General features: G+C 40.5%; 1 protein-coding gene across 1 annotated transcript in view; it reads right to left on the bottom strand.

The window, feature by feature from the left end:
• LOC135547660 (contactin-associated protein-like 5) overlaps positions 1 to 23,772 on the bottom strand; it is a 131,768-nt gene extending 107,996 nt beyond the window's left edge. The window contains exon 1 of the mRNA XM_064976848.1: positions 23,490 to 23,772. Coding sequence (XP_064832920.1) covers positions 23,490 to 23,562 — 73 coding nt within the window. The 5' untranslated portion in view covers positions 23,563 to 23,772. The remainder of the gene's footprint in view (positions 1 to 23,489) is intronic.
• Positions 23,773 to 26,064: the final 2,292 nt, after the last annotated feature.

Below are 26,064 nucleotides of genomic sequence, written 5' to 3'. Positions count from 1 at the left end.
GGTCCACCCACACAGACAGCGTGGTGAAGAAGGCACAGCAGTGCCTCTTCAACCTCAGGAGGCTGAAGAAATTTGGCTTGTCACCAAAAACACTCAAACTTTTACAGAAGCACAATCGACAGCATCCTGTTCGGGCTGTATCACCGCCTGGTACGGCAACTGCTCCGCCCACAACCGTAAGGCTCTCCAGAGGGTAGTGAGGTCTGCACAACACATCACCGGGGGCAAACTACCTGCCCTCCAGGACACCTACACCACCCGATGTCACAGGAAGGCCATAACGATCATCAAGGACAACAACCACCCGAGCCACTGCTAGTTCATCACGCCATCAACCAGAAGACGAGGTCAGTACAGGTGCACCAAAGCAGGGACCGAGAGACTGAAAAACAGCTTCTATCTCAAGGCCATCAGACTGTTAAACAGCCACCACTAACATTGTGTGGCTGCTGTCGTACATGCAATGCATGTATCACTAGCCACTTTAAACAATGCCACTTAATATAATGTTTACATACCCTACATTACACATCTCATATGTATATACTGCACTCGATACCATCTACTGCATCTTGCCTATGCCGTTCTGTACCATCACTCATTCATATATCTTTATGTACATATTCTTCATCCCTTTACACTCGTGTGTATAAGGTAGCTGTTGTGAAATTGTTAGGTTAGAGTACTCGTTGGTTTTTACTGCATTGTCAGAACTACACTACACTCGCATTAACATCTGCTAACCATGTGTATGTGACAAATACAATTTCATTTGATTTGATTGTAGAGACAGGCCTCTACAATGGATTAGTCCACTCAGACAGAACTCTACAATGGATTAGTCCACTCAGACAGAACTCTACAATGGATTAGTCCACTCAGACAGGCCTCTACAATGGATTAGTCCACTCAGACAGAACTCTGCAATGGATTAGTCCAGTCAGACAGGCCTCCACAATAGATTAGTCCACTCAGACAGAACTCTACAATGGATTAGTCCAGTCAGACAGGCCTCCACAATAGATTAGTCCACTCAGACAGACCTCTACAATGGATTAGTCCACTCAGACAGACCTCTACAATGGATTAGTCCACTTAGACAGGCCTCTACAATGGATTAGTCCACTCAGACAGGCCTCTACAATGGATTAGTCCACTCAGACAGGCCTCTACAATGGAGTAGTCCACTCAGACAGGCCTCTACAATGGATTAGTCCACTCAGACAGGCCTCTACAATGGATTAGTCCACTCAGACAGGCCTCTACAATGGATTAGTCCACTCAGACAAGCGGGAGTTAGACAGATGTCTCATGTGACATAAAATTGTCTATGTATTTGCCACAGCTCTATACAAAACAAATATTGGTTGACCAACAGCCTATCAACCAAACAAAATATAATTTGGGGTCAGCCCTACTGTCCACACATGCAAATTGCTAAAGTTGATGCAAGTGGATAATTTATTTTCAGGCCACTATATTTGTAGCGATTCATCGTTAGACGTTATCAGATGAGAAACACCAGCTTAATGAGAAAACACAACCGTGGGTGAGATGACTTAAAAGGATCTGAGCGGACCTAAAGCGTCATCTTTCACATATTGGAAAATTAAGAAAGCTTTTGAAAATTGGAAAATGAAGAAAGCTAATTTAACTGGAAACAGTTCATGTCCCCCACTACCACTATGTATATTACTCAGACTGTGGCACCTTAAAGAAGCTATTTAATAAAATGAATTGGCTGCGGACCGACTTTTCCGAAACTTTCCTCCCGACACAGTCTTTGCTCCAGAGAACAGGCTACTCTGGCGAATGTTTTGAGATCACATATAACACAACTGAATATAATAGCAGAGTATAAAGTTATTTTAAGACAAATAACAATAACTCATTTCTTATGAGATTTTAGGATGACTGTGTGAATGGTCACATTTTTATCTCACGTGGTCTCAACTCAACAGCGTGCCTCACTCGGAAAAAATATGTGCTTTGATTGAAACTAAACACAGGTAGACTATGCTACAGTTTGTTAAAACCATCTGCTCTAAAACTCACTCATTGTACATAATTCAAAACAACACTGTAGGCTACAACTAAAGAAGATCTAAATGTGTAAGAACCGATGCTGATGAGGAGAAGCAGGTACGGAGAGTGAACATTTCATTAAGAACGGACATGGAACAGGACTGGAACAGCGTCAGAACAAGGTAACACAATGACAAACGACAATTAATGCAGAAGCGGGGGACAACCTTGGGAACAGACAGATATAGGGGAGGAAATAAACACAGGTGAGTGAGTCCAGGTGAGTGTAATGAATCGCTGATGCACGTGACGAGGGGAGCAGGTGTGCGTAATGATGGTGGCAGGAGTGCGTAATGCAGGGCAGCCTGACGTCCTAGAGGTAGAGCGGGAGCAGGCGTGACATGAATGCATATCCCCATGAAAACTGATTGAGATCAAATGGTTGGTAAGCAGATGCTGCATAGATGTTTCATGGGTAAGATTTGTGAGGAATTAGATGTGATGGAGATTTTTAGAGGGTAATTCAGACCATGTTTATGGCTCAAAGTTGCTTTTACATACATTATCAGTGCATTCGGAAAGTATTCAGACCTCTTCCCTATTTCCACATTGTGTTACGTTGAAACCTTATTCAAAAATGTAATTTTTAAAAATAGATCCTCATCAATCTGAACACAGTACCCCATATTTACAAAGTGAAAACTGCTTTTTAAACTATTTGGGAAATGTATTAAAAATAAAACAAAATATAAATACCTTATTTACATAAGTATTCAGACCCTTGAGAATCAAATTTGAGATCAGGTGCATCCTGTTTCCATTGATCATCATTAAGATGTTTCTAGAAATTGATTGGAGTCCACCTGTTGATTGGACATGATTTGCAAAGGCACACACCTGTATATAAGGTTGACAGTGCATGTCAGAGTAAAAACAAGCCATGAGGTCGAAGGAATTGTCCGTAGAGCTACAAGACAGGATTGTTTCGAGGCACAGATCTGGGGAAGGTTACCAAAAACATTCCGGCAGCATTGGAAGTCCCCAAGAATACATTGGCCTCCATCATTCTTAAATGGTGAAGTTTGGAACTACCAAGACTCTTCCTAGAGCTGGCCGCCCGGCCATACTGAGCAATCGGGTAGTAGGGCCTTGGTCAGGGAGGTTTCTCTGTGGAGATGGGAGAACCTTCCAGAAGGACAACCATCTCTGCAGCACTCCACAAATAAGGCTTTTATGGTAGAGTGGCCAGACGGAAGCCAGTCCTCAGTAAAAGGCACATGACAGCCCACTTGGAGTTTGCCAAGAGGCACCCAAACAAGATTATCTGGTTTGATGAAACAAAGATTGAACTCTTTGGCCTGAATGCCAAGAGTCACGTCTGGAGGAAACCTGGCACCACAGTGAAGCATGGTGGTGGCAGAATCATGCCGTGGAGATGTTTTTCAGCGGCAGGGACTGGGACACTAGTCAGGATCAAGGGAAAGATGAATGAAGCAAAGTACATAGATCATTGTTGAAAACCTGCTCCAGAGCGCTCAGGACCTCAGACTGGGGCCAAGGTTCCATTTATAACATGACAATGACCCTAAGCACACAGCCAAGACAACACAGGAGTGGCTTCGGGACAAGTCTCTGAATATCCTTGAGTGGCCCAGCCAGAACCCAGACTTGAACCGATCTAACATCTCTGGAGAGACCTGAAAATAGCTGTGCAGCGACACTCTCCCCATCCAACCTGACTGAGCTTGAGAGGATCTGCAGAGAAGAATGGGAGAAACTCCACAAATACAGGTGTGCCAAGCTTGTAGGGTCAAACCCAAGAAGACTCGAGGCTGTAATCACTGCCAAAGGTGCTTCAACAATGTACTTAGTAAAGGGTCTGAATACTTATGTAAATGTGATATTTCAGTTTTTTATTTTTAATACATTTGCAATAATTTCTAATGTGATATTTCATATATTTTTGGGGAAGGGGATACAATTTCAAAAACCTGTTTTTGCTTTGTAGTTATGTGGTATTGTGTGTAGACTGATGAGGGGAAAAAATAATGTAATCCCTTTAAGAATATAATATATATATATATATATATATATATAATAATGCAACGTAATACAATGTGGACATAAAAGGACACTAGTTTTAACAAAAAGACTATTATAAAATAGCTCACAGCAATGAACATGTAAATGCTCTTTTGTATGTGTGGGTCATTGTGTTACACAGACAAATTGCATTTAGTCTTAACACTTCAAAACCATTAGACCCTTACCATCCAGTGTGATAAAACAGAATAACAGAACTGCAATACCACTCTGCCCTGCAGACCTATTTTAAAGAATGAACAATTTACTTGAGTGTGAGTCATACTGTATGACACAATGTATCAAACCACAATCTAAAAGCCTACAGTAAATCAAAGCGGACCAGGCACTAGCAAAAACATAACACTAATTTGATCAAGAGCTCATGGAGAGGAAGAACAACCTTTTCCCTCTACCTCTCTTTGCCTTAGTACTCAATTCACCCAGAACACCTGAGGTGCAGAATGAGGTGAGGTTCAGAATAGCCACGTTGTCATCAGTTCAAAAAGCAATGGTTTTAAACAGTGTAGCCTGAACAGTATAAGTCTGGTAGAGGAAGACATTCACAGATTACGGCTGTGTGTTTATCCAGAACAGTTGTGTTTGTAATGAATTCCTATCGAAACCCCTTCAGGATAAAGACAGCTATATTTTCCCTGTGCGAACTGTGTATCATTGCCCTGTCCTCAGTGTCTTGCCAACTCAAACATTTTAATGCCCTCTAAGTCTCACCAGGGCATATCATAATCTGTATTATCTGTGATCCTGGCAGAGGGCTAAGCATGGTGAGTCAGACTATCATGATCCTGATGATGATAACGGTTTATCCCAATGTTCTCTTCAGCATCAAGTCAACAGCTGATTATCATTTTGGAAATATAGCATATCAGCTGATAAGAATGGCCCCATCGTAATTAAACAACAACCCAACAACATCCCTCGCATACATTATAGTGACATTTTGTCCTCCTCCTAACTCCCTGATCTCTGAATGGATCTCATCTGTCTTGGAGATCTGGAGAGAGACAAGGGGCGAGTGATGGTGCTTTTTTCCAGGGCATTTCAGGCCATGTCTTTCTCTTAAAGACGCTTCAGTCGTCTCTCGATTCACCAATCACTCCCTGGTCTAAAATGATCCCCTATAGAAAAACCTGGGAATGTAGGAGTGTAGGTGTATGTGTTTTTTGCACGCCCAATTTTTCAGTTTTTGATTTGTTAAAAAAGTTTGAAAAATCCAATAAATGTCGTTCCACTTCATGATTGTGTCCCACTTGTTGTTGATTCTTCACAAAGTTTTATATACAGTTTTATATCTTTATGTTTGAAGCCTGAAATGTGGCAAAAGGTCGCAAAGTTCAAGGGGGCCGAATACTTTCGCAAGGCACTGTAACCCTGAAGGAGCTGCAAAGCTCCACAGTGGAGATTGGAGTATCTGTCCATAGGACCATTTTAAGCCATACACTCCACAGAGTTGGTCTTTACAGAAGAGTGTTCAGGAAAAAAACATTGCTTAAGAAAAAAATAAACAAACATGTTTGGTGTTTGCCAACAGGCATGTGGAAGACTTCCCAAACATATGGAAGAAGGAACTCTGATCAGATGAGACTAAAATGTAGCTTTTTGGCCATCAAGGAAAACGCTATGTCTGGCGCAAACCCACAACCTCTCATCACCCTGAGAATACCATCCCCACAGTGAAGCATGGTGGTGGCAGTATCATGATGTGGGGATGTTTTTCATTGGCAGGGACTGGGAAACTGATCAGAATTGAAGGAATGATGGATGATGCTTCAAGGAAATTCTTGAGAGAAACCTGTTTCAGTCTTCCAGAGTTTTGAGACTGGGACGGACGTTCACCTTCCAGCAGAAAAATTACACTAAGTATACTGCTAAAGCAACACTCGAGTGGTTTAAGGGGAAACATTTAAATGTCTTGGAATGGCCTAGTCAAACAGTGGAACCCATCCAACATGAAGGAGCAGGAGCAGTTTTGCCTTGAGGAATGGGCAAAAATCCCAGTGGCTAGATGTGCCACCTTATCGCTAGAAAAACTATGCACTTTTTGCCTTAAGCTGGGCATAATTCACAAGTTATAGACTAATATTGTCACAAAATGTAATTTGTCTTTACATATACTAAATAATATATGTGTGAAATTTGTTTTGATTTAGAATGGACCATAATCATGCACCTGTCTCAACATGGGCAGCGGAAAAAAATCTACGTTATCTATGTGCTTAAACCTCTTGGTGTTAGGGGGCAGTATTTTCATTTTTTGGAGAAATCCTGTTTTAAACGGGATATTATTTCAGGAAAAGATGCTAGAATATGCACATAATTGACAGCTTTGGATAGAAAACACTCTAACGTTTCCAAAACTGTAAAGATATTGTCTGTGAGTATAACAGAACTGATGTTGCAGGCGAAAGCCTGAGAAAAATCCAATCCGGAAGTGCCCCAGGTTTTGAAAGCGCTGCGTTCCAATGACTCCCTTTTCAGCTGTGAATGTACCATCAACGAGGTTACGCTTTCTACGTATTCCCCAAGGTGTCTACAGCATTGTGACGTAGTTTTACGCATTTCTGTTGAAGAATAGCCATAGGCGGCCACATTGCGTAAGTGGTCACATGGTGGCTCCGAGAGAGATTCTCGCGTAAAATACAGAGGTAGCCATTATTCCAATCGGTCCTAGTGAAAAACGAATTGTCCCGACGGATATATTATCGAATAGATATTAGAAAAACACATTGAGGATGGATTCTAAACAACGTTTGCCATGTTTCTGTCGATATTATATTTTTCAGCAGGTGACCACAATTTCCGGGCGATTTCTCAGCCAAACGTGAAGAACAAACGGAGCTATTTCGCCTACAAAAATAATCTTTTGGGAAAAAATTAACTTTGGCTGTCAACCTGAGAGTCTCGTGAGTGAAAACATCTGAAGTTCATCAAAGGTAAATAATTTAATTTGATTGCTTTTCTGATTTCCGTGACAAGGTTGCCTGCTGCTAGCAAGGCATAATGCTATGCTAAGCTATGATATAACTTACACAAATGCTTGTCTAGCGTTGGCTGTAAAGCATGTTTTGAAAATCTGAGATGACAAGGTGATTAACAAAAGGCTAAGCTGTGTTCCAATATATTTCACTTGTGATTTTCATGAATAGGAAGATTTTCTAGGAAGATTTATGTCCTTTGCGTTATGCTAATTAGTGTCAGATGATGACAACGGTCCCGTTCACAGGATGGGGTGTCACTACAGGTTAAAAAGCGAATGGAGGACGCTTTTGATTAACCTGAGCTCATGGGCTCTCATGAAGTGTTTGATGTGATTTTCGAATACATTTGCATTGATGTTAGAGTGATTAGAGGTACAATAGAGTGCTGAATACCAGGCAGTTAGCACGTTTGGTAGACTACTAATGACCATCAGCAGCATCAGAGCTTGATGAAGCCTAATAACGTGACTAAACGTTCACATGGAATTGGACTGCCATCATGACTTGTGACCGCCGGTATGGCGGCAAACGGTCACCGAGTGCTGGTGTGTATGTAGGTTTGTGTGTGTAGTAGTGGTAGGTGTATGTGTAATAGTGTAGGTGTGTGTGTGGTAGTGTAGGTGTGTGTAGGAGTGTAGGGGTGTGTGTAGGTGTGTATCTAAAAATCAAAGTCAAATAAAATAAAATTTTATTGATCACATACACATAGTTAGCATATGTTATTGCGAGTGTAGCGAAATACTTGTGCTTCTATTTCCGACCGTGCAGCAATATCTAACAAGTCATCTAACAATTCCACAACAACTACCTAATACACACAAATATACTTAAGTGAAGGAATGGAATAAGAAAATATACATGAGTATATGGATGAGCAATTACCGAGCGGCATAGGCAATATGCAATAGGTTTAAAATAAATATATATATATATATATATATATATGAGATGAGTAATGTATGTATGTATGTAAACATTATTAAAGTGTAATTATTAAAGTGGCTAGTGATCCATTTATTAAAGTGGCCAATGATTTGAGTCTGTATCAAGGCAGCAGCCTCTCTGTGTTAGTGATGGCTGTTTAACATTTTCATGGCCTTGAGATAGAAGCTATCTCTCAGTCTCTCTGTCCCAGCTTTGATGCACCTGTACTGACCTAGCCTTCTGGATGGTAGTGGGGTGAACAGGCAGTGGCTCGGTTGGTTGTTGTCTTTGATGATCTTTTTGGCTTTCCTGTGACATTGCGTGCTGTAGGTGTCCTGGAGGGCAGGTAGTTTGCCCCCGGTGATGTGTTGCGCAGACCGCACCACCCGCTGGAGAGCCTTGGGGTTGTGGGCGGTGCAGTTGCCGTACCAGGCGGTGCAGTTGCTGTACCAGACGGTGATTCAGCCCGACAGGATGCTCTCAATTGTGCACCTGTAAAAGTTTGTGAGGGTTTTAGGTAACAAGCCAAATTTCTTCATCCTCATTAGGTTGAAGACGCGCTGTTGCGCCTTCTTCACCACACTGTCTGTGCGGGTGAACCATTTCAGTTTGTCTGTCATGTGTACACAGAGGAACATAAATCCTTCCACCTTCTCCTCTGCTGTCTCGTCAATGTGGATAGGGGTGTGCTCCCTCTGCTGTTTCCTGAAGTCCATGATCATCTCCGTTGTTTTGATGACATTGAGTGAGAGGTTGTTTTCCTGACACCTCACTCCGAGTGCCCTCACTTCCTCCCTATGTAAGTGTGTGTGTAGGAGTGTAGGTGTGTTTGTAAGAGTGTAGGTGTGTGTAGTACTGTAGTTGTGTGTGTTCGTGTAGGAGTGTGTGTAGGAGTGTAGGTGTGTGTCTAATATGTGCTCTTGTATAAATCCCTTTGACTCTGCGTGGGTCGTCAAGGCACATTTTCCTATGGCATTGACAGGATCATTTCCCCATGGTACTGACAGGATCTGGAGCAGTATGCTGGAGCCAGACCCTAGGGAAGTATGTCAGAGGTTGTACTATAAGTATGAGCTTTTGTAATGAAACCCCCCTTGCTGTTCCTAGCCCAAGGCAACCTTCACAACCCTACTCTCCCTCACAGCAGGGTGACTTCATTAAAACTCCTCACATGATTGACCTCATAAAACACTTGAGGTAAAATACCTTATCACACTAATGCTCTGGTCAAAAGTCCACAATCCCCCACAGAGAGTGGGGATGTCTTAGGAATGTGAAATTAGGAGGCCCTTACTGGCCCGGCTGTAAAATTTGCCACCAAGAGGGCAATGAATTATGGATGCAAATGTATGTCTTTGATTTATGTAGATCCACTTGTCATAAGCCCTAATACATGATCTATCACAGCTCTCGACAGCTGCTTTCATAAATACAGTGAATCCCTTTACATATAATGTTTTAACCTTTTGAGTGCTTCTGTCAGAATAAAATCCTCTCCTTGTTTTAACTCTTTAGCTACACAACTATCATACAACTTTGTAATTTCCCAGGCATTTGTGGTGCATCAATCAGTACCAGTTCTAGTAGAAATAAGTTCATATGAGACGGTTGTTTACTCTCTTGCTTGTGTGGCAGTCCTAAACAAGATACTGTTGTACCACGGATTGTCCCAGGTTTGTGGCTGTCTAGATCTCTGCTGTTTGTTGTTTTCAATCTTTCCTGTGACCCACCCTGTCTGGAACTGTGAAGAGTAGCAGCGTAACCTACGTTGCTAGTTACCATGACAAAGACCAAAGCTGGTGGGAGTACCGTTGAGGACAGTGATGTCTGTCTATCACAGGTGAAGGATATTTTAAACAAACAAAGAGACCTACAAGCAGTTGTAAAAAGCAGTTGTTACAACAACACGAAAATAGTTTCAAGTGTTTTGTCCAAATACTCGTGGATTCTACTAATAAAATAATGGACAACCTATCTAGGACCTGAAGAACAGTTTGCTGTTTTCCCAGGGTCAGCTCGATGAGTTGAAACAGGAGAACGGCAAGATGACAACAATCTGTAAGTCATTGAGAGAAGACATCAGTTCTGTGCTATATAAGCATCTATCCCTTGATCATTTGTATATTTTAATATCTTAGTCACTTCATGGTCATAGATAAACAGTCAGATGATCATTTTAGAAACAATAATAACCTACCCTAACCCTAACCGCTAATCCCTAACCCCTAATCCTAACCCCTAAACCTAAACCTAATCCTAAACCTAACCCTTTTCACTAGGTTGGCCAAACAGTGTACCTTAACCCTAAATCCTAACCCTAACCCTAACCGCTAACTCTAACCCCTATCCCATAACCCCAACCTCTAACCCTAACCCTAACCCTTTCACTAGGTTGGTCAAACAGCGCACCCTAACCCTAACCCCTAACCCTAACCCCTCAACCTAACCCCTAAACCTAACCCTAACCATTTTCACTAGGTAGGCCAAACAGTATACCCTAACCCTAACTCCTAACCGCTAACCCCTAACCCATAACCCCAACCCGTAACCCTAACCCCTAACCCTATCCCTTTCACTAGGTTGGCCAAACAGTGTACGCTAACCCTAACCCCTAACCGTAAGCGCTAACTCTACTACTAACCCATAACCCCAACCCTTAACCTCTAAACCTAACCCTAATCCCTAAACCTAACCCTTAACCTCCAACCCTAAACCTAACCATAAACCCTTTCACTAGGTTAGCCAAAAAGTGTACGCTAACTCTAACCGTAAGCGCTAACTCTACCATTAACCCATAACCCCAACCCTTAAACTCTAAACCTAACCCTAATCCTTAAACATAACCCTAACCCCTAACCCTAAACCTAACCCCTAATCATAAACCTAATCCCTGACCCTAAACCTAACCCCTAACCCTAAACCTAACCCTTTTCACTGGGTTAGCCAAAGAGTGTACCCTAACCCCTAACCTAACCCTAAACCTAACCCTTACCCTTACCCTTAACCCTTAACCCTTAATCCTAAACCTAACCCTAACCCTTTTCACTAGGTTAGCCATACAGTGTGCTACAAAAGTAAGAAGAAAAGTCAGCCTTTACCTGTCGAGGAAATTGGATTACTTCACGGACATTGGGTGGAAATGTTTTCCTGTAACGGATTACAACCACCACTGAATCTTTTGGCTTCCGGCGAACATGAGGAAGAAAAGCAAATCATCGGAGCCAAAATGCATGAATGATTGGCAGATCAACAGACCGTACAGTACGTGCACATGGTCAAATGGTTCATTGTGGAAGAAGTGTTTTACTGGAAATCACTATCTATGTTATGTCTTTTAGACATTTGCTATATCTATTTATTACTTTATAAACTAAATATAGAAACGAACAGTAAACCATCTTGTGCTACTTATGAATCCTTAATTGCTAGAACAAAATGTGATTGAATGGAAATGTCACGTTTCATGCTTCAGGCCGATGCAGATAGTTGACTCAAGACCAAATCCTTTAACTACAAGATGAGAAGATCAGCAGTTATCACAACTGATGTACGAGGTCATTGAACTGTTAGGCCATGAAATTAAATTAGCCTCACACAAATGCACACCAACAGTACCCATGCATGCATGCAACCAGTCAGTAACTCACACACACACACAGAGAAAGGGTAAACAGCAAAGTGAGTGTTCTATTTTTGTCATCTGTTAGACACCCTATAACATAAAACCCCGTAATATAACACCCTATAACATAATACCCCGTAATATAATCCCCCTTTAACATAACACCCTGTAAGTATAACACCCTGTAACATAGCACCCTGTACACATAACACCCTGTAAGTACAACACCCTATAACATAACACCCCGTAATATAACACCCTGTAACATAACACCCTGTAAATATAACACCCTATAAGTTTAACACCCTGTAAGTGTAACACCCTGTAACATAACACCCTGTAATATAACACCCTGTAATATAACACCCTGTAACATAACACCCCGTAATATAACACCCTGTAAGTATAACACCCTGTAAATATAACACCCTGTAAATATAACACCCTGTAAATATAACACCCTGTAAGTATAACACCCTGTAATATACACCCTGTAATATAACACACTGTAATATAACACACCGTAATATAACACCCTGTAATATAACACCCTGTAATATACACCCTGTAATATAACACCCTGTAAGAATAACACCCTGTAAGTATAACATCCTGTCATATAGCACCACGAAGTAAAACACCCTAAAGGTATAACACCATGTCATATAACACCTCGTAAAAATAACACCCTGTAATATAACACCCTGTAATATAACACCCTGTAAGTATAACGCCCTGTAATATAACACCCTGTAATATAACACCCTGTAAGTATATCACCTTTAACATACTTTAAGTATAACACCATGTAAGTTAACCTATTGTAAGTATAACATACTGTAAGTATAACACCCTGTAAGTATAACACCCTCTAAGTATAAACCATGTCAGTATAACATACTGTAAGTATAACACCATGTACGTATAACATACTGTAAGTATAACACCATATAAGTATAAAACCATGTAAGTATAACATACTGTAAGTATAACACCATTTAAGTATTACCTACTGTAAGTATAACCTACTGTAAGTATAACACCATGTAAGTATAACCTACTGTAAGTATAACACCATATAAGTATAACATACTGTAAGTATAACACCATTTAAGTATAACATACTGTAAGTATAACCTACTGTAAGTATAACACCATGTAAGAATAACATACTATAAGTATAACCTACTGTAAGTATAACACTCTGTAAGTATAACATACTTTAAGTATAACACCATGTAAGTATAACCTACTGTAAGTATAACACTCTGTAAGTATAACATACTTTAAGTATAACACCATGTAAGTATAACCTACTGTAAGTATAACATACTGTAAGTATAACCTACTGTAAGTATAACACCATGTAAGAATAACACCCTGTAAGTATAACCTACTGTAAGTATAACATACTGTAAGTATAACAGCCTGTAAGTATAACCTACTGTAAGTATAACACACTTTAAGTATAACCTACTGTAAGCATAACACCATGTAAGTATAACATACAGTAAGTATAACATACTGTAAGTGTAACATCATTTAAGTATAACCTACTGTAAGTATGACCTGCTGTAAGTATAACACCATGTACGTATAACCTACTGTAAGTATAACACCATATAAGTATAAAACCATGTAAGTATAACATACTGTAAGTATAACACCATTTAAGTATTACCTACTGTAAGTATAACCTACTGTAAGTATAACACCATGTACGTATAACCTACTGTAAGTATAACACCATATAAGTATAACATACTGTAAGTATAACACCATTTAAGTATAACATACTGTAAGTATAACCTACTGTAAGTATAACACCATGTAAGAATAACATACTATAAGTATAACCTACTGTAAGTATAACACTCTGTAAGTATAACATACTTTATGTATAACACCATGTAAGTATAACCTACTGTAAGTATAACACTCTGTAAGTATAACATACTTTAAGTATAACACCATGTAAGCAAAACCTACTGTAAGTACAACCTACTGTAAGTATAACATACTGTAAGTATAACCTACTGTAAGTATAACACCATGTAAGAATAACACCCTGTAAGTGTAACCTACTGTAAGTATAACATACTGTAAGTATAACAGCCTGTAAGTATAACCTACTGTAAGTATAACACACTTTAAGTATAACCTACTGTAAGCATAACACCATGTAAGTATAACATACAGTAAGTATAACATACTGTAAGTGTAACATCATTTAAGTATAACCTACTGTAAGTATGACCTGCTGTAAGTATAACACCATGTACGTATAACCTACTGTAAGTATAACCTACTGTAAGTATAACACCATGTACGTATAACCTACTGTAAGTATAACACCATATAAGTATAACATACTGTAAGTATAACACCATTTAAGTATAACATACTGTAAGTATAACCTACTGTAATTATAACATACTGTAAGTATAACCTACTGTAAGTATAACACAATGTAAGAATAACACCCTGTAAGAATAACCAACTGTAAGTAAAACATACTGTAAGTATAACAGCGTGTAAGTATAACCCACTGTAAGTATAACAGACTGTAAGTATAACCTACTGTAAGTATAACCTACTGTAAGTATAACCCACTGTAAGTATAACAGACTGTAAGTATAACCTACTGTAAGTATAACCTACTGTAAGTATAACAGATTGTAAGTATAACACCATGTAAGTATAACCTACTGTAAGTAAAACACTCTGTAAGTATAACATACTTTAAGTATTACACCATGTACGTATAACCTACTGTAAGTATAATACCATATAAGTATAAAACCATGTAAGTATAACATACTGTAAGTATAACCTACTGTAAGTATAACATACTGTAAGTATAACATTCTGTAAGTATAACAGCCTGTAAGTATAACCTACTGTAAGTATAACACACTTTAAGTATAACCTACTGTAAGAATAACCTAATGTAAGTATAACATATTGTAAGTATAACCTACTTACAGAATAATATATTGTAAGCATAACACCATGTAAGAATAACACACTGCAGTTATAACCTACTGTAAGTATAACACCCTGTAAGTATAACACCATTTAAATATAACACCCTGTAAGTACAACAGCCTGTAAGTATAACATAGTGTAAGTATAACATACTTTAAGTATAACTTACTGTAAGTGTAACACACTGTAAGTATAACACCCTGTAAGTAAAACACACTGCTGTTATAACCTACTGTAAGTACAACACCCTGCAATTATAACATACTGTAAGTATAACATACTGTACGTATAACACCCTGTAAGTATAACACCCTGTAAGCATAACCTACTTTAAGTATAACACCCTGTAAGTATAGCACCCTGTAAGTATAACACCCTGTAAGTATAACCTACTGTACGTTTAACACCCTGTAAGTATAACCTACTGTAAGTATAACACCATGTAAGAATAACCTACTGTAAGTATAACATACTGCAAGTATAACCTACTGTAAGTATAACACCCTGTAAGTATAACACCCTGTAAGTATAACATACTGCAAGTATAACCTACTGTAAGTTTAACACCCTGCAAGTATAACCCACTGTAAGTATAACCTACTGTAAGAATAACCTACTGTAAGTATAATAAAATGCAAGTATAACCTACTGTAAGTTTAACACCCTGTAAGTATAACCTACTGTAAGTATAACACCATGTAAGAATAACCTACTGTAAGTATAACAGCCTGTAAGTAAAACCTACTGTATGTATAACATACTTTAAGTATAACCTACTGTAAGTATAACAGACCGTAAGTATAGCACCCTGTAAGTAAAACACACTGCAGTTATAACCTACTGTAAGTTTAACACCCTGCAAATATAACATACTGTAAGTATAACACCCTCTAAGTATAACACCCTGTAAGTATAACCTACTTTAAGTATAACATATTTAAGTATAACACCATGTAAGTATAACACCCTCTAAGTATAATACCCTGTAATTATAGCATACTTTAAGTATAACCTACTGTAAGTATAACCTATTGTAGGTATAACCTACTAACAGTATACTCCACTGTAGGTATAACACCCTGTAACTATAACACCCTGTAAGTAGAACACCCTGTAAGTATAACACCATGTAAGTAGAACACCATGTAAGTATAACACCCTGTAAGTAGAACACCCTGTAAGTATAACACCATGTAAGTAGAACACCATGTAAGTATAACACCCTGTAAGTAGAACACCCTGTAAGTATAACACCATGTAAGTATAACACCATGTAAGTATAACACCATGTAAGTATAACACCCTGTAAGTATAACACCATGTAAGTAGAACACCCTGTAAGTAGAACACCCTGTAAGTATAACACCATGTAAGTATAACACCATGTAAGTATAACACCCTGTAAGTATAACACCATGTAAGTAGAACACCCTGTAAGTAGAACACCCTGTTAGTATAACACCCTGTAAGTATAATACCTTGTAATTATAACATACTGTAAGTAGAACCTACTGTAAGTATAACACCCTGTAAGTACAACAGCCTGTAAGTATAACCTACTGTAAGTATAACCTACTGTAAATATAACATACTTTAAGTATAACCTACTGTAAGTATGACACCCTGTAAGAAGCACTGACCAAGACATGGACATTTTCATATCAGATCCATCAGTCTTTTAAGCATTCTGTGCTTAGTTGAGTTCATTCCTTTCCTTGAGTTTTGAGGTTTCAAATTTGGGGAGAAGGATGGTGAGAATGACCCATAATGATCAGAGCACTGCCTGGGAAGAGGACCGTTCAACAGAAGCTTAACTTGATAAGACTGACCCTAACAGAGGAGAGCAGCAGGCCGGTCAAACTGAGGCACTAACACTGTAGTCACCCCCCCCCCCAGGATGCCTTCCAGCACCACGGACAGCAACAGCAACACAGTTACTGTCTGACGGGAGACATTCAACTGCTGCTGATGATGCCTTCAATCCGAGCTAGCTAGTTTGTGCTGGCTAGCTGGCAACAACAGCAGCATGGTGCTAGTTAAGACTTGTAAAAGAGAGTGATGTTTATTTCGATGGACGAGGGAGAAAGTAATATTGGTCACCATCTGGATGTCGCCGTGACATGCCAATTAGCTAAAGTAACAACAGGCCGCTGCAAACTAAATGTGAATGACCAGTACAACGTTGTTGTCTCGAGGTGGTTGCCGACAAGTTGCTTCAAACCACGCAGCTCTACATTTAGTCTGTCACGTGTCGCCGGCAGTAGCTAATGTGGCCAATTTGTTCCATCCCACTTGATTATATTTTGGATAGTAGGATAGCAGCCGAAACGAGAAAAACATTTGTAATATTGGTACTCATCTGGGTGTCACCGCGATACAGTCTACTGCTCAATGGGGAGAGATTCACTGTGATATAGTCTACTGCTCAATGGGGAGAGATTCACCGTGATATAGTATACTGCTCAATGGGGAGAGATTCACCGTGATATAGTCTACTGCTCAATGGGGAGAGATTCACTGTGATACAGTCTACTGCTCAATGGGGAGAGATTCACTGTGATACAGTCTACTGCTCAATGGGGAGAGATTCACTGTGATATAGTCTACTGCTCAATGGGGAGAGATTCACCGTGATATAGTATACTGCTCAATGGGGAGAGATTCACTGTGATATAGTCTACTGCTCAATGGGGAGAGATTCACTGTGATACAGTCTACTGCTCAATGGGGAGAGATTCACTGTGATATAGTCTACTGCTCAATGGGGAGAGATTCACCGTGATATAGTATACTGCTCAATGGGGAGAGATTCACTGTGATATAGTATACTGCTCAATGGGGAGAGATTCACTGTGATACAGTCTTCTGCTCAATGGGGAGAAATTCACTGTGATATAGTCTACTGCTCAATGGGAAGAGATTCACTGTGATATAGTATACTGCTCAATGGGGAGAGATTCACTGTGATATAGTCTACTGCTCAATGGGGAGAGATTCACTGTGATACAGTCTACTGCTCAATGAGGAGAGATTCACTGTGATATAGTCTACTGCTCAATGGGGAGAGATTCACCATGATATAGTCTACTGCTCAATGGGGAGAGATTCACCGTGATATAGTCTACTGCTCAATGGGGAGAGATTCACTGTGATATAGTCTACTGCTCAATGGGGAGAGATTCACCGTGATATAGTCTACTGCTCAATGGGGAGAGATTCACTGTGATATAGTCTACTGCTCAATGGGGAGAGATTCACCGTGATATAGTCTACTGCTCAATGGGGAGAGATTCACTGTGATATAGTCTACTGCTCAATGGGGAGAGATTCACTGTGATATAGTATACTGCTCAATGGGGAGAGATTCACCGTGATATAGTCTACTGCTCAATGGGGAGAGATTCACTGTGATATAGTCTACTGCTCAATGGGGAGAGATTCACTGTGATACAGTCTACTGCTCAATGGGGAGAGATTCACTGTGATACAGTCTACTGCTCAATGGGGAGAGATTCACTGTGATACAGTCTACTGCTCAATGGGGAGAGATTCACTGTGATATAGTCTACTGCTCAATGGGGAGAGATTCACTGTGATATAGTCTACTGCTCAATGGGGAGAGATTCACTGTGATATAGTATACTGCTCAATGGGGAGAGATTCACCGTGATATAGTCTACTGCTCAATGGGGAGAGATTCACTGTGATATAGTCTACTGCTCAATGGGGAGAGATTCACTGTGATATAGTCTACTGCTCAATGGGGAGTTTCACTGTGATACAGTCTACTGCTCAATGGGGAGAGATTCACTGTGATACAGTCTACTGCTCAATGGGGAGAGATTCACTGTGATATAGTCTACTGCTCAATGGGGAGTTTCACTGTGATACAGTATTCTGCTCAATGGGGAGAGATTCACTGTGATATAGTATACTGCTCAATGGGGAGAGATTCACCGTGATACAGTCTACTGCTCAATGGGGAGAGATTCACTGTGATACAGTCTACTGCTCAATGGGGAGAGATTCACCGTGATACAGTCTACTGCTCAATGGGGAGAGATTCACTGTGATACAGTCTACTGCTCAATGGGGAGAGATTCACTGTGATATAGTCTACTGCTCAATGGGGAGAGATTCACCGTGATACAGTCTACTGCTCAATGGGGAGAGATTCACTGTGATACAGTCTACTGCTCAATGGGGAGTTTCACTGTGATACAGTCTACTGCTCAATGGGGACACAACAACACAGGGCAGTGTGCTTTGCTCCCCAGTAAGGAAAGAGAAGTAGCTAGATAGTGTAGTCAATATAAGGCCAGTAAGGAAAGGGAAGAAGCTAGATAGTGTAGTCAATATAAGGCCAGTAAGGAAAGGGAAGAAGCTAGATAGTGTAGTCAATATAAGGCCAGTAAGGAAAGGGAAGTCGCTAGATAGTGTAGTCAATATAAGGCCAGTAAGGAAAGCGAAGTAGCTAGATAGTGTAGTCAATATAAGGCCAGTAAGGAAAGGGAAGAAGCTGGATAGTGTAGTCAATATAAGGCCAGTAAGGAAAGGGAAGTAGCTAGATAGCGTAGTCAATATAAGGCCAGTAAGGAAAGGGAAGTAGCTAGATAGTGTAGTCAATATAAGGCCAGTAAGGAAAGGGAAGAAGCTAGATAGTGTAGTCAATATAAGGCCAGTAAGGAAAGGGAAGTAGCTGGATAGTGTAGCTAATCTCAGGCCAAGGTGACAGCTAAAATACATTTATTGTACTGATTCTCACCCAAAATGTACAACTATGGCATTAACGTCTCCTTTTCTTAAAAAAATAGAAATTACAATTACTCCGATAAAAATGGAATGATTCTGAACACTCACAAGTTTCAAAATCTCTTTGAAGTTTCTACTTTTTTATCTATAAGCCTTAGTTAGCTAGCTGGGAAGGGCTCATCAAGACGACTGACTGAACTAGCTAGCTAGCTGGGAAGGGCTCATCAAGACGACTGACTGAACTAGCTAGCTGGGAAGGGCTCATCAGGACGACTGACTGAACTAGCTAGCTGGGAAGGGCTCATCAAGACGACTGACTGAACTAGCTAGCTGGGAAGGGCTCATCAAGACGACTGACTGAACTAGCTAGCTGGGAAGGGCTCATCAAGACGACTGACTGAACTAGCTCGCTGGGTAGGGCTCATCAAGACGACTGACTGAACTAGCTAGCTGGGAAGGGCTCATCAAGACGACTGACTGAACTAGCTAGCTGGGAAGGGCTCATCAAGACGACTGACTGAACTAGCTAGCTGGGAAGGGCTCATCGGGACGACTTACTGAACTAGCTAGCTGGGAAGGGCTCATCAAGACGACTGACTGAACTAGCTAGCTGGGAAGGGCTCATCAAGACGACTGACTGAACTAGCTAGCTGGGAAGGGCTCATCGGGACGACTTACTGAACTAGCTAGCTGGGAAGGGCTCATCAAGACGACTGACTGAACTAGCTCGCTGGGAAGGGCTCATCAAGACGACTGACTGAACTAGCTAGCTGGGAAGGGCTCATCAAGACGACTGACTGAACTAGCTAGCTGGGAAGGGCTCATCGGGACGACTGACTGAACTAGCTAGCTGGGAAGGGCTCATCAAGACGACTGACTGAACTAGCTCGCTGGGAAGGGCTCATCAAGACGACTGACTGAACTAGCTCGCTGGGAAGGGCTCATCAAGACGACTGACTGAACTAGCTAGCTGGGAAGGGCTCATCGGGACGACTTACTGAACTAGCTAGCTGGGAAGGGCTCATCAAGACGACTGACTGAACTAGCTCGCTGGGTAGGGCTCATCAAGACGACTGACTGAACTAGCTCGCTGGGTAGGGCTCATCAAGACGACTGACTGAACTAGCTCGCTGGGAAGGGCTCATCAGGATGACTGACTGAAGCAAATCCGTTCGACTCCACTTGACTCTTGCTGCGTGACAGCCGTCATCAATTTGGGCACTAGTGGTGTCCGTACAGCTAAACAGGTGCCAGGCACTAACATTAGCAGCAAAGCCCAATACACAGCAGTTTTTTCCTTAACCTTAAACAAGGTTATATTGCATTCAATAATGCCATTTAGACAACATCTCCCTGTTTGAAACAATGTTTCAAAGAATTGCACAGAAACAGTAAAGGGATTTAGAACTCCAGTGCTACCAAATCAATATCAGAAATTGATTACTAATTTAATTGCATGTATTTATCAAGCCTGAAATAAGCTATGAATTATGCATTGATATTATTTCTACTGAACACTGAACCTTTTATGTTGACAACTCTTTGGTGACGTCTGTCATATTGTACAGCAGTATTTTCAACTCCAGTCCTCAAGTACCCCAACAGTACACATGTTTTGCTGTAGCAAGGACTTGATGATGAAGTAGAATCAGGTGTGCTTGTTCAAGGCCACAACGAAAAGATGTGCTGTCGGGGTACTTGAGGAGGAAGATTGGAAAATACTGCTGTACACTATACTGTTCAGATGAGGCTCTTTCATGTTGTACCATATGCTGTTTAGATGAGGTTCTGGCATACTGTACACTATACTGCTTAGATGAGGTTCTGGCATACTGTACACTATACTGTTTAGATGAGGTTCTGGCATACTGTACACTATACTGTTTAGATGAGGTTCTGGCATACTGTACACTATACTGTTTAGATGAGGTTCTGGCATACTATACACTATACAGTTTAGATGAGGTTCTGGCATACTGTACACGATACTGTTTAGATGAGGTTCTGGCATACTGTACACTATACTGTTTAGATGAGGTTCTGGCATACTGTACACTATACTGTTTAGATGAGGTTCTGGCATACTGTACACTATACTGTTTAGATGAGGTTCTGGCATACTGTACACTATACTGCTTAGATGAGGTTCTGGCATACTGTACACTATACTGCTTAGATGAGGTTCTGGCATACTGTATACTATACTGTTTAGATGAGGTTCTGACATACTGTACACTATACAGTTTAGATGAGGTTCTGGCATACTGTACACTATACTGTTTAGATGAGGTTCTGGCATACTATACACTATACTGCTTAGATGAGGTTCTGGCATACTATACACTATACTGCTTAGATGAGGTTCTGGCATACTGTACACTATACTGTTTAGATGAGGTTCTGGCATACTATACACTATACTGCTTAGATGAGGTTCTGGCATACTGTTCACTATACAGTTTAGATGAGGTTCTGGCATACTGTACCCTATACTGTTTAGATGAGGTTCTGGCATACTGTACACTATACAGTTTAGATGAGGTTCTGGCATACTGTACCCTATACTGTTTAGATGAGGTTCTGGCATACTGTACACTATACAGTTTAGATGAGGTTCTGGCATACTGTACACTATACTGTTTAGATGAGGTTCTGGCATACTGTACCCTATACTGTTTAGATGAGGTTCTGGCATACTGTACCCTATACTGTTTAGATGAGGTTCTGGCATACTGTTCACTATACAGTTTAGATGAGGTTCTGGCATACTGTACACTATACAGTTTAGATGAGGTTCTGGCATACTGTACCCTATACTGTTTAGATGAGGTTCTGGCATACTGTTCACTATACAGTTTAGATGAGGTTCTGGCATACTGTACACTATACTGTTTAGATGAGGTTCTGGCATACTGTACACTATACAGTTTAGATGAGGTTCTGGCATACTGTACACTATACAGTTTAGATGAGGTTCTGGCATACTGTACCCTATACTGTTTAGATGAGGTTCTGGCATACTGTACACTATACTGTTTAGATGAGGTTCTGGCATACTGTATACTATACTGTTTAGATGAGGTTCTGACATACTGTACACTATACAGTTTAGATGAGGTTCTGGCATACTGTACACTATACAGTTTAGATGAGGTTCTGGCATACTGTACACTATACTGTTTAGATGAGGTTCTGGCATACTGTATACTATACAGTTTAGATGAGGTTCTGGCATACTGTACACTATACAGTTTAGATGAGGTTCTGGCATACTGTACACTATACTGTTTAGATGAGGGAACATGTCATACTTTTCTTAGCTTTGAGAACATACAGTAGTGTTCAGAACTGTATCATTCCACTTCAAAATGATCAATTGTATCCTCTGTTCAAAGCTAATTCTGACCTCTAGTGACAGAGGAGACATTCTAACACCGATTGTAGCCTACATACAGTATTTGCATTTGACAAGCATGGTATGCTGCATGTGCTTCTCAGGCAGCATAGCCGTCCAGTCGAATTGGGTTCACATTACAGGTAGTAGGTATAGCGCACATGTATTGTGCTCTAGTGCGGTCCCTAAAATAAACCGTAGCCTACAAAAAAAAAACAGATACATTGCTGTGTTTTCGCAAGGGCTTCACAAATCCAGAGGTAGAAAAGTGCTGTTGAAAACTTAAATTCAAATGTAGGCCCACAGATCCGTTAATAGAGAACTATGTTCACTACCAATGTGAGAAAGATGGATCTATGCGACACATGTCATGTCCATTCAAAATGGCATGTTTCACAACATGTCTCCCAATAACATGAAGTGTAGGATATTCATTGATCTGAACAATCGATAAGTCGTCCGCAAATGCACGAATAATCAGTTTTAAAAACACTGCGATTGTAGAGACAACGGCACGTTATGGAAAACCGCTCTGAAGCTTGTGTGACTGAGTAGTCAGTCATACAGTATGTTGGGGGCGGACGTGGCATTATTGACATTTCTGCTGATTTAGAATTGCCAGAAAAAAACGACAATACAAACTTAGAAAACAGAACCAACTCTCTTTTTACAATATATGTTGTAGTTTTGTCAAGTTACTTACAATGACTGGCCGCCAGCGCAGTACTAAGGACGCCGAGCACGGTGAGATTGAAGGCGATGGCCAGAGATGACATTTCCACCTTGCTCGCCACAGATATCCAAGCTTCTGTATATCCTCAGTCTTTGAGTGAAAATAACTCCGATGGTGCCTCCGTGCAGTGTGGTATAATTCCGGCTGCTTCGACTTTACCTCTTAACTACAGAACCATCAAGAGGAGTATCTGCCAGCGCGCGCACAACATCCTTTCCGAGTGCGCTTACTCTGCTGCTGTTGCTGCCAATGCTCCGTCACATCGGTGCGTCTCTCTCTCTCTCTCTCTCTCTCTCTCTCTCTCTCTCTCTCCCCTTCTCTCTATCGCTCGCTCTCTAACTCTCTCTCATAAAAGCCTTTAATCAATTTGAGTTTATGTTTGCACATTCTGCACGATTTAGCAATGGTACAACAAGATTTACATATTTTGCATTAGTTATGACAGTTTTTGAAGGTTGCAAAATATTTCAGAGGGACTGGGGAGGAGTGAGGGAATGGGGAGAGAGAGAGACTGGGGAGGGGAGAGGGAGTGAGGAGGGGAAAGGGACTGCGGAGGGGCTGGGAGGGGAGAGGGACTGGGGAGGGGGCAAGGGAGTGGGGAGGAAAGAGGGAGTGGGATTGGGGAGGGGACACGGGGACTCTTCTTTACCAGAAACAACAATATCATGCACTCACTAGCGGTCAAAAGGTTTTTGGTGCTCCAAAATACGGTATGGTATTCTGTGGGGTGGAATTACAGTACTATTCGAAATTAAGCAATTTTTTCACCACCAACAACATTTTCTCACAATGCACCATCATTTACAGAATGCTAGAGTAAGACATTTCAGAGTATTTTACTGTTGCTAACACCCCAAAATACTGTAAAAAGAACAGTTTTCCTTTACAAGCTGCTAGCAGACCTGGCTCAAATGAAAACTTCATACTTCAAAACTACGTCTACCAACTTGTTTGGCTTAATATTGCAGTTTCTCTCAATATATTGTGCCAAAGGCTGTGTGTTTTAAATGTTCAGACTGCATAGACTACAGAGACGCTACAAAGAAACACAGGCATTTTTCTCTTCTCTCAGTTTATTTACTTCTACCCTCAGTGATTGCCCACAGGCAGTCACCAAATTACCACAGCGGTGAATAACATCCTGTCTTGCAGTGATTACTGTCTCTATTATCGTATCTAGAAACAGATTTCCTTTTTGGATGATAATGGAAAACATTATTGTGATCTATGGGCAAAGACTGTTTACGAAATGGTAGGTAGGGTGATATAAGCTCAGAGTCATTAATTTCAAGGTAACACATTGTGAAGAAAATACCTTCAACACAACAGGTCTTTTCACACACACACACACACACACACACACACACACACACACACACACACACACACACACACACACACACACACACACACACACACACACACACACACACACACACACACACACACACACACACACACACCTACTATACTGTAGATACACACTGTTCCCCTATGCTTCCATATTGCTGTAAATCCCTCCTCCATCCATACATCTATAAGCAGTAATATCTTCTATTATCACAGTTTAGATTTTATTGGCCACCTTTTGGACGTAGAATGAGACAGTCCTCTCAAATGTATATATATATATATATAAAAATGTTTAAATGAGAAGTAGACATTGGTACTGTATGAAGCTGAAAAAGGAAGGACATTCACATGAGCACCACAATGCCTACTCCACCCATGCTCTACCAATGGCTTCTAGCACAAGGTTTTGTCCTACTACAGTAGCGGTGTTGGTCTACTGTACTTCTAACAATGTGTTTGCAGGTTGCTTAGGATTTAAACCTTCTCACTGCGAGGCAGTTTTCCCAAGGTTTGGTGTATTTAACTGGCAATAATAGCAGCCAAGGATGTTCACTAATGTATTTGTTTGTGCTCTGATTACACACAAGTGTCCAAGTCAGCAGTTTACACAGACATATGAGAAACCTTCTGTAGCAAAATATACCTACTTATACAACACATTTTCCAAAAAGTAGTAGCATTAGTCACGTAAACACAGAAATAAACAAATGGCACATTGGATTCCTAATTTTAAAAATAAGTGGTGCTTTTCTTACCGAGGAGACAAAGTTAAATAAATTACTACCATAAACGTTACATACAAATCTGAGTAGTATATGCTCATCCAACTGTTGCACTCAAGCTGTTTAGATTTGGCTGAAAATATGTTAGCATTGTCAGAAATGCTACAAAAAGGTAGCACATCGTTTATTATCTGGCAGAAATGTGCACTTGAGAGTAATAAATTGTGAATTGAATAAAAACTGTTGCATCTACAAACTTGTTCAGTCCAAATTGATCTAGAATTTGAGTTAGGTTTGGGAAAAACATTGTCTGATGACCCTCCTGCTATGAGTTCTACACTAAAGTGATTACAGGGCCATATTTGACACCTTTCTCAGGCAAACAAAATACGGCCCCAGGTTCAACATCATTTTCACTTGACAAGTGCCCCATGAAAAATGTATACTTTCTTTCAAGTCTCCAAGGTTGG

The sequence above is a fragment of the Oncorhynchus masou genome, chromosome 10, assembly GCF_036934945.1.
Source record: "Oncorhynchus masou masou isolate Uvic2021 chromosome 10, UVic_Omas_1.1, whole genome shotgun sequence".
Lineage (NCBI taxonomy): Eukaryota > Metazoa > Chordata > Actinopteri > Salmoniformes > Salmonidae > Oncorhynchus > Oncorhynchus masou.
This window is presented reverse-complemented; position numbering and strand designations above follow the sequence as displayed.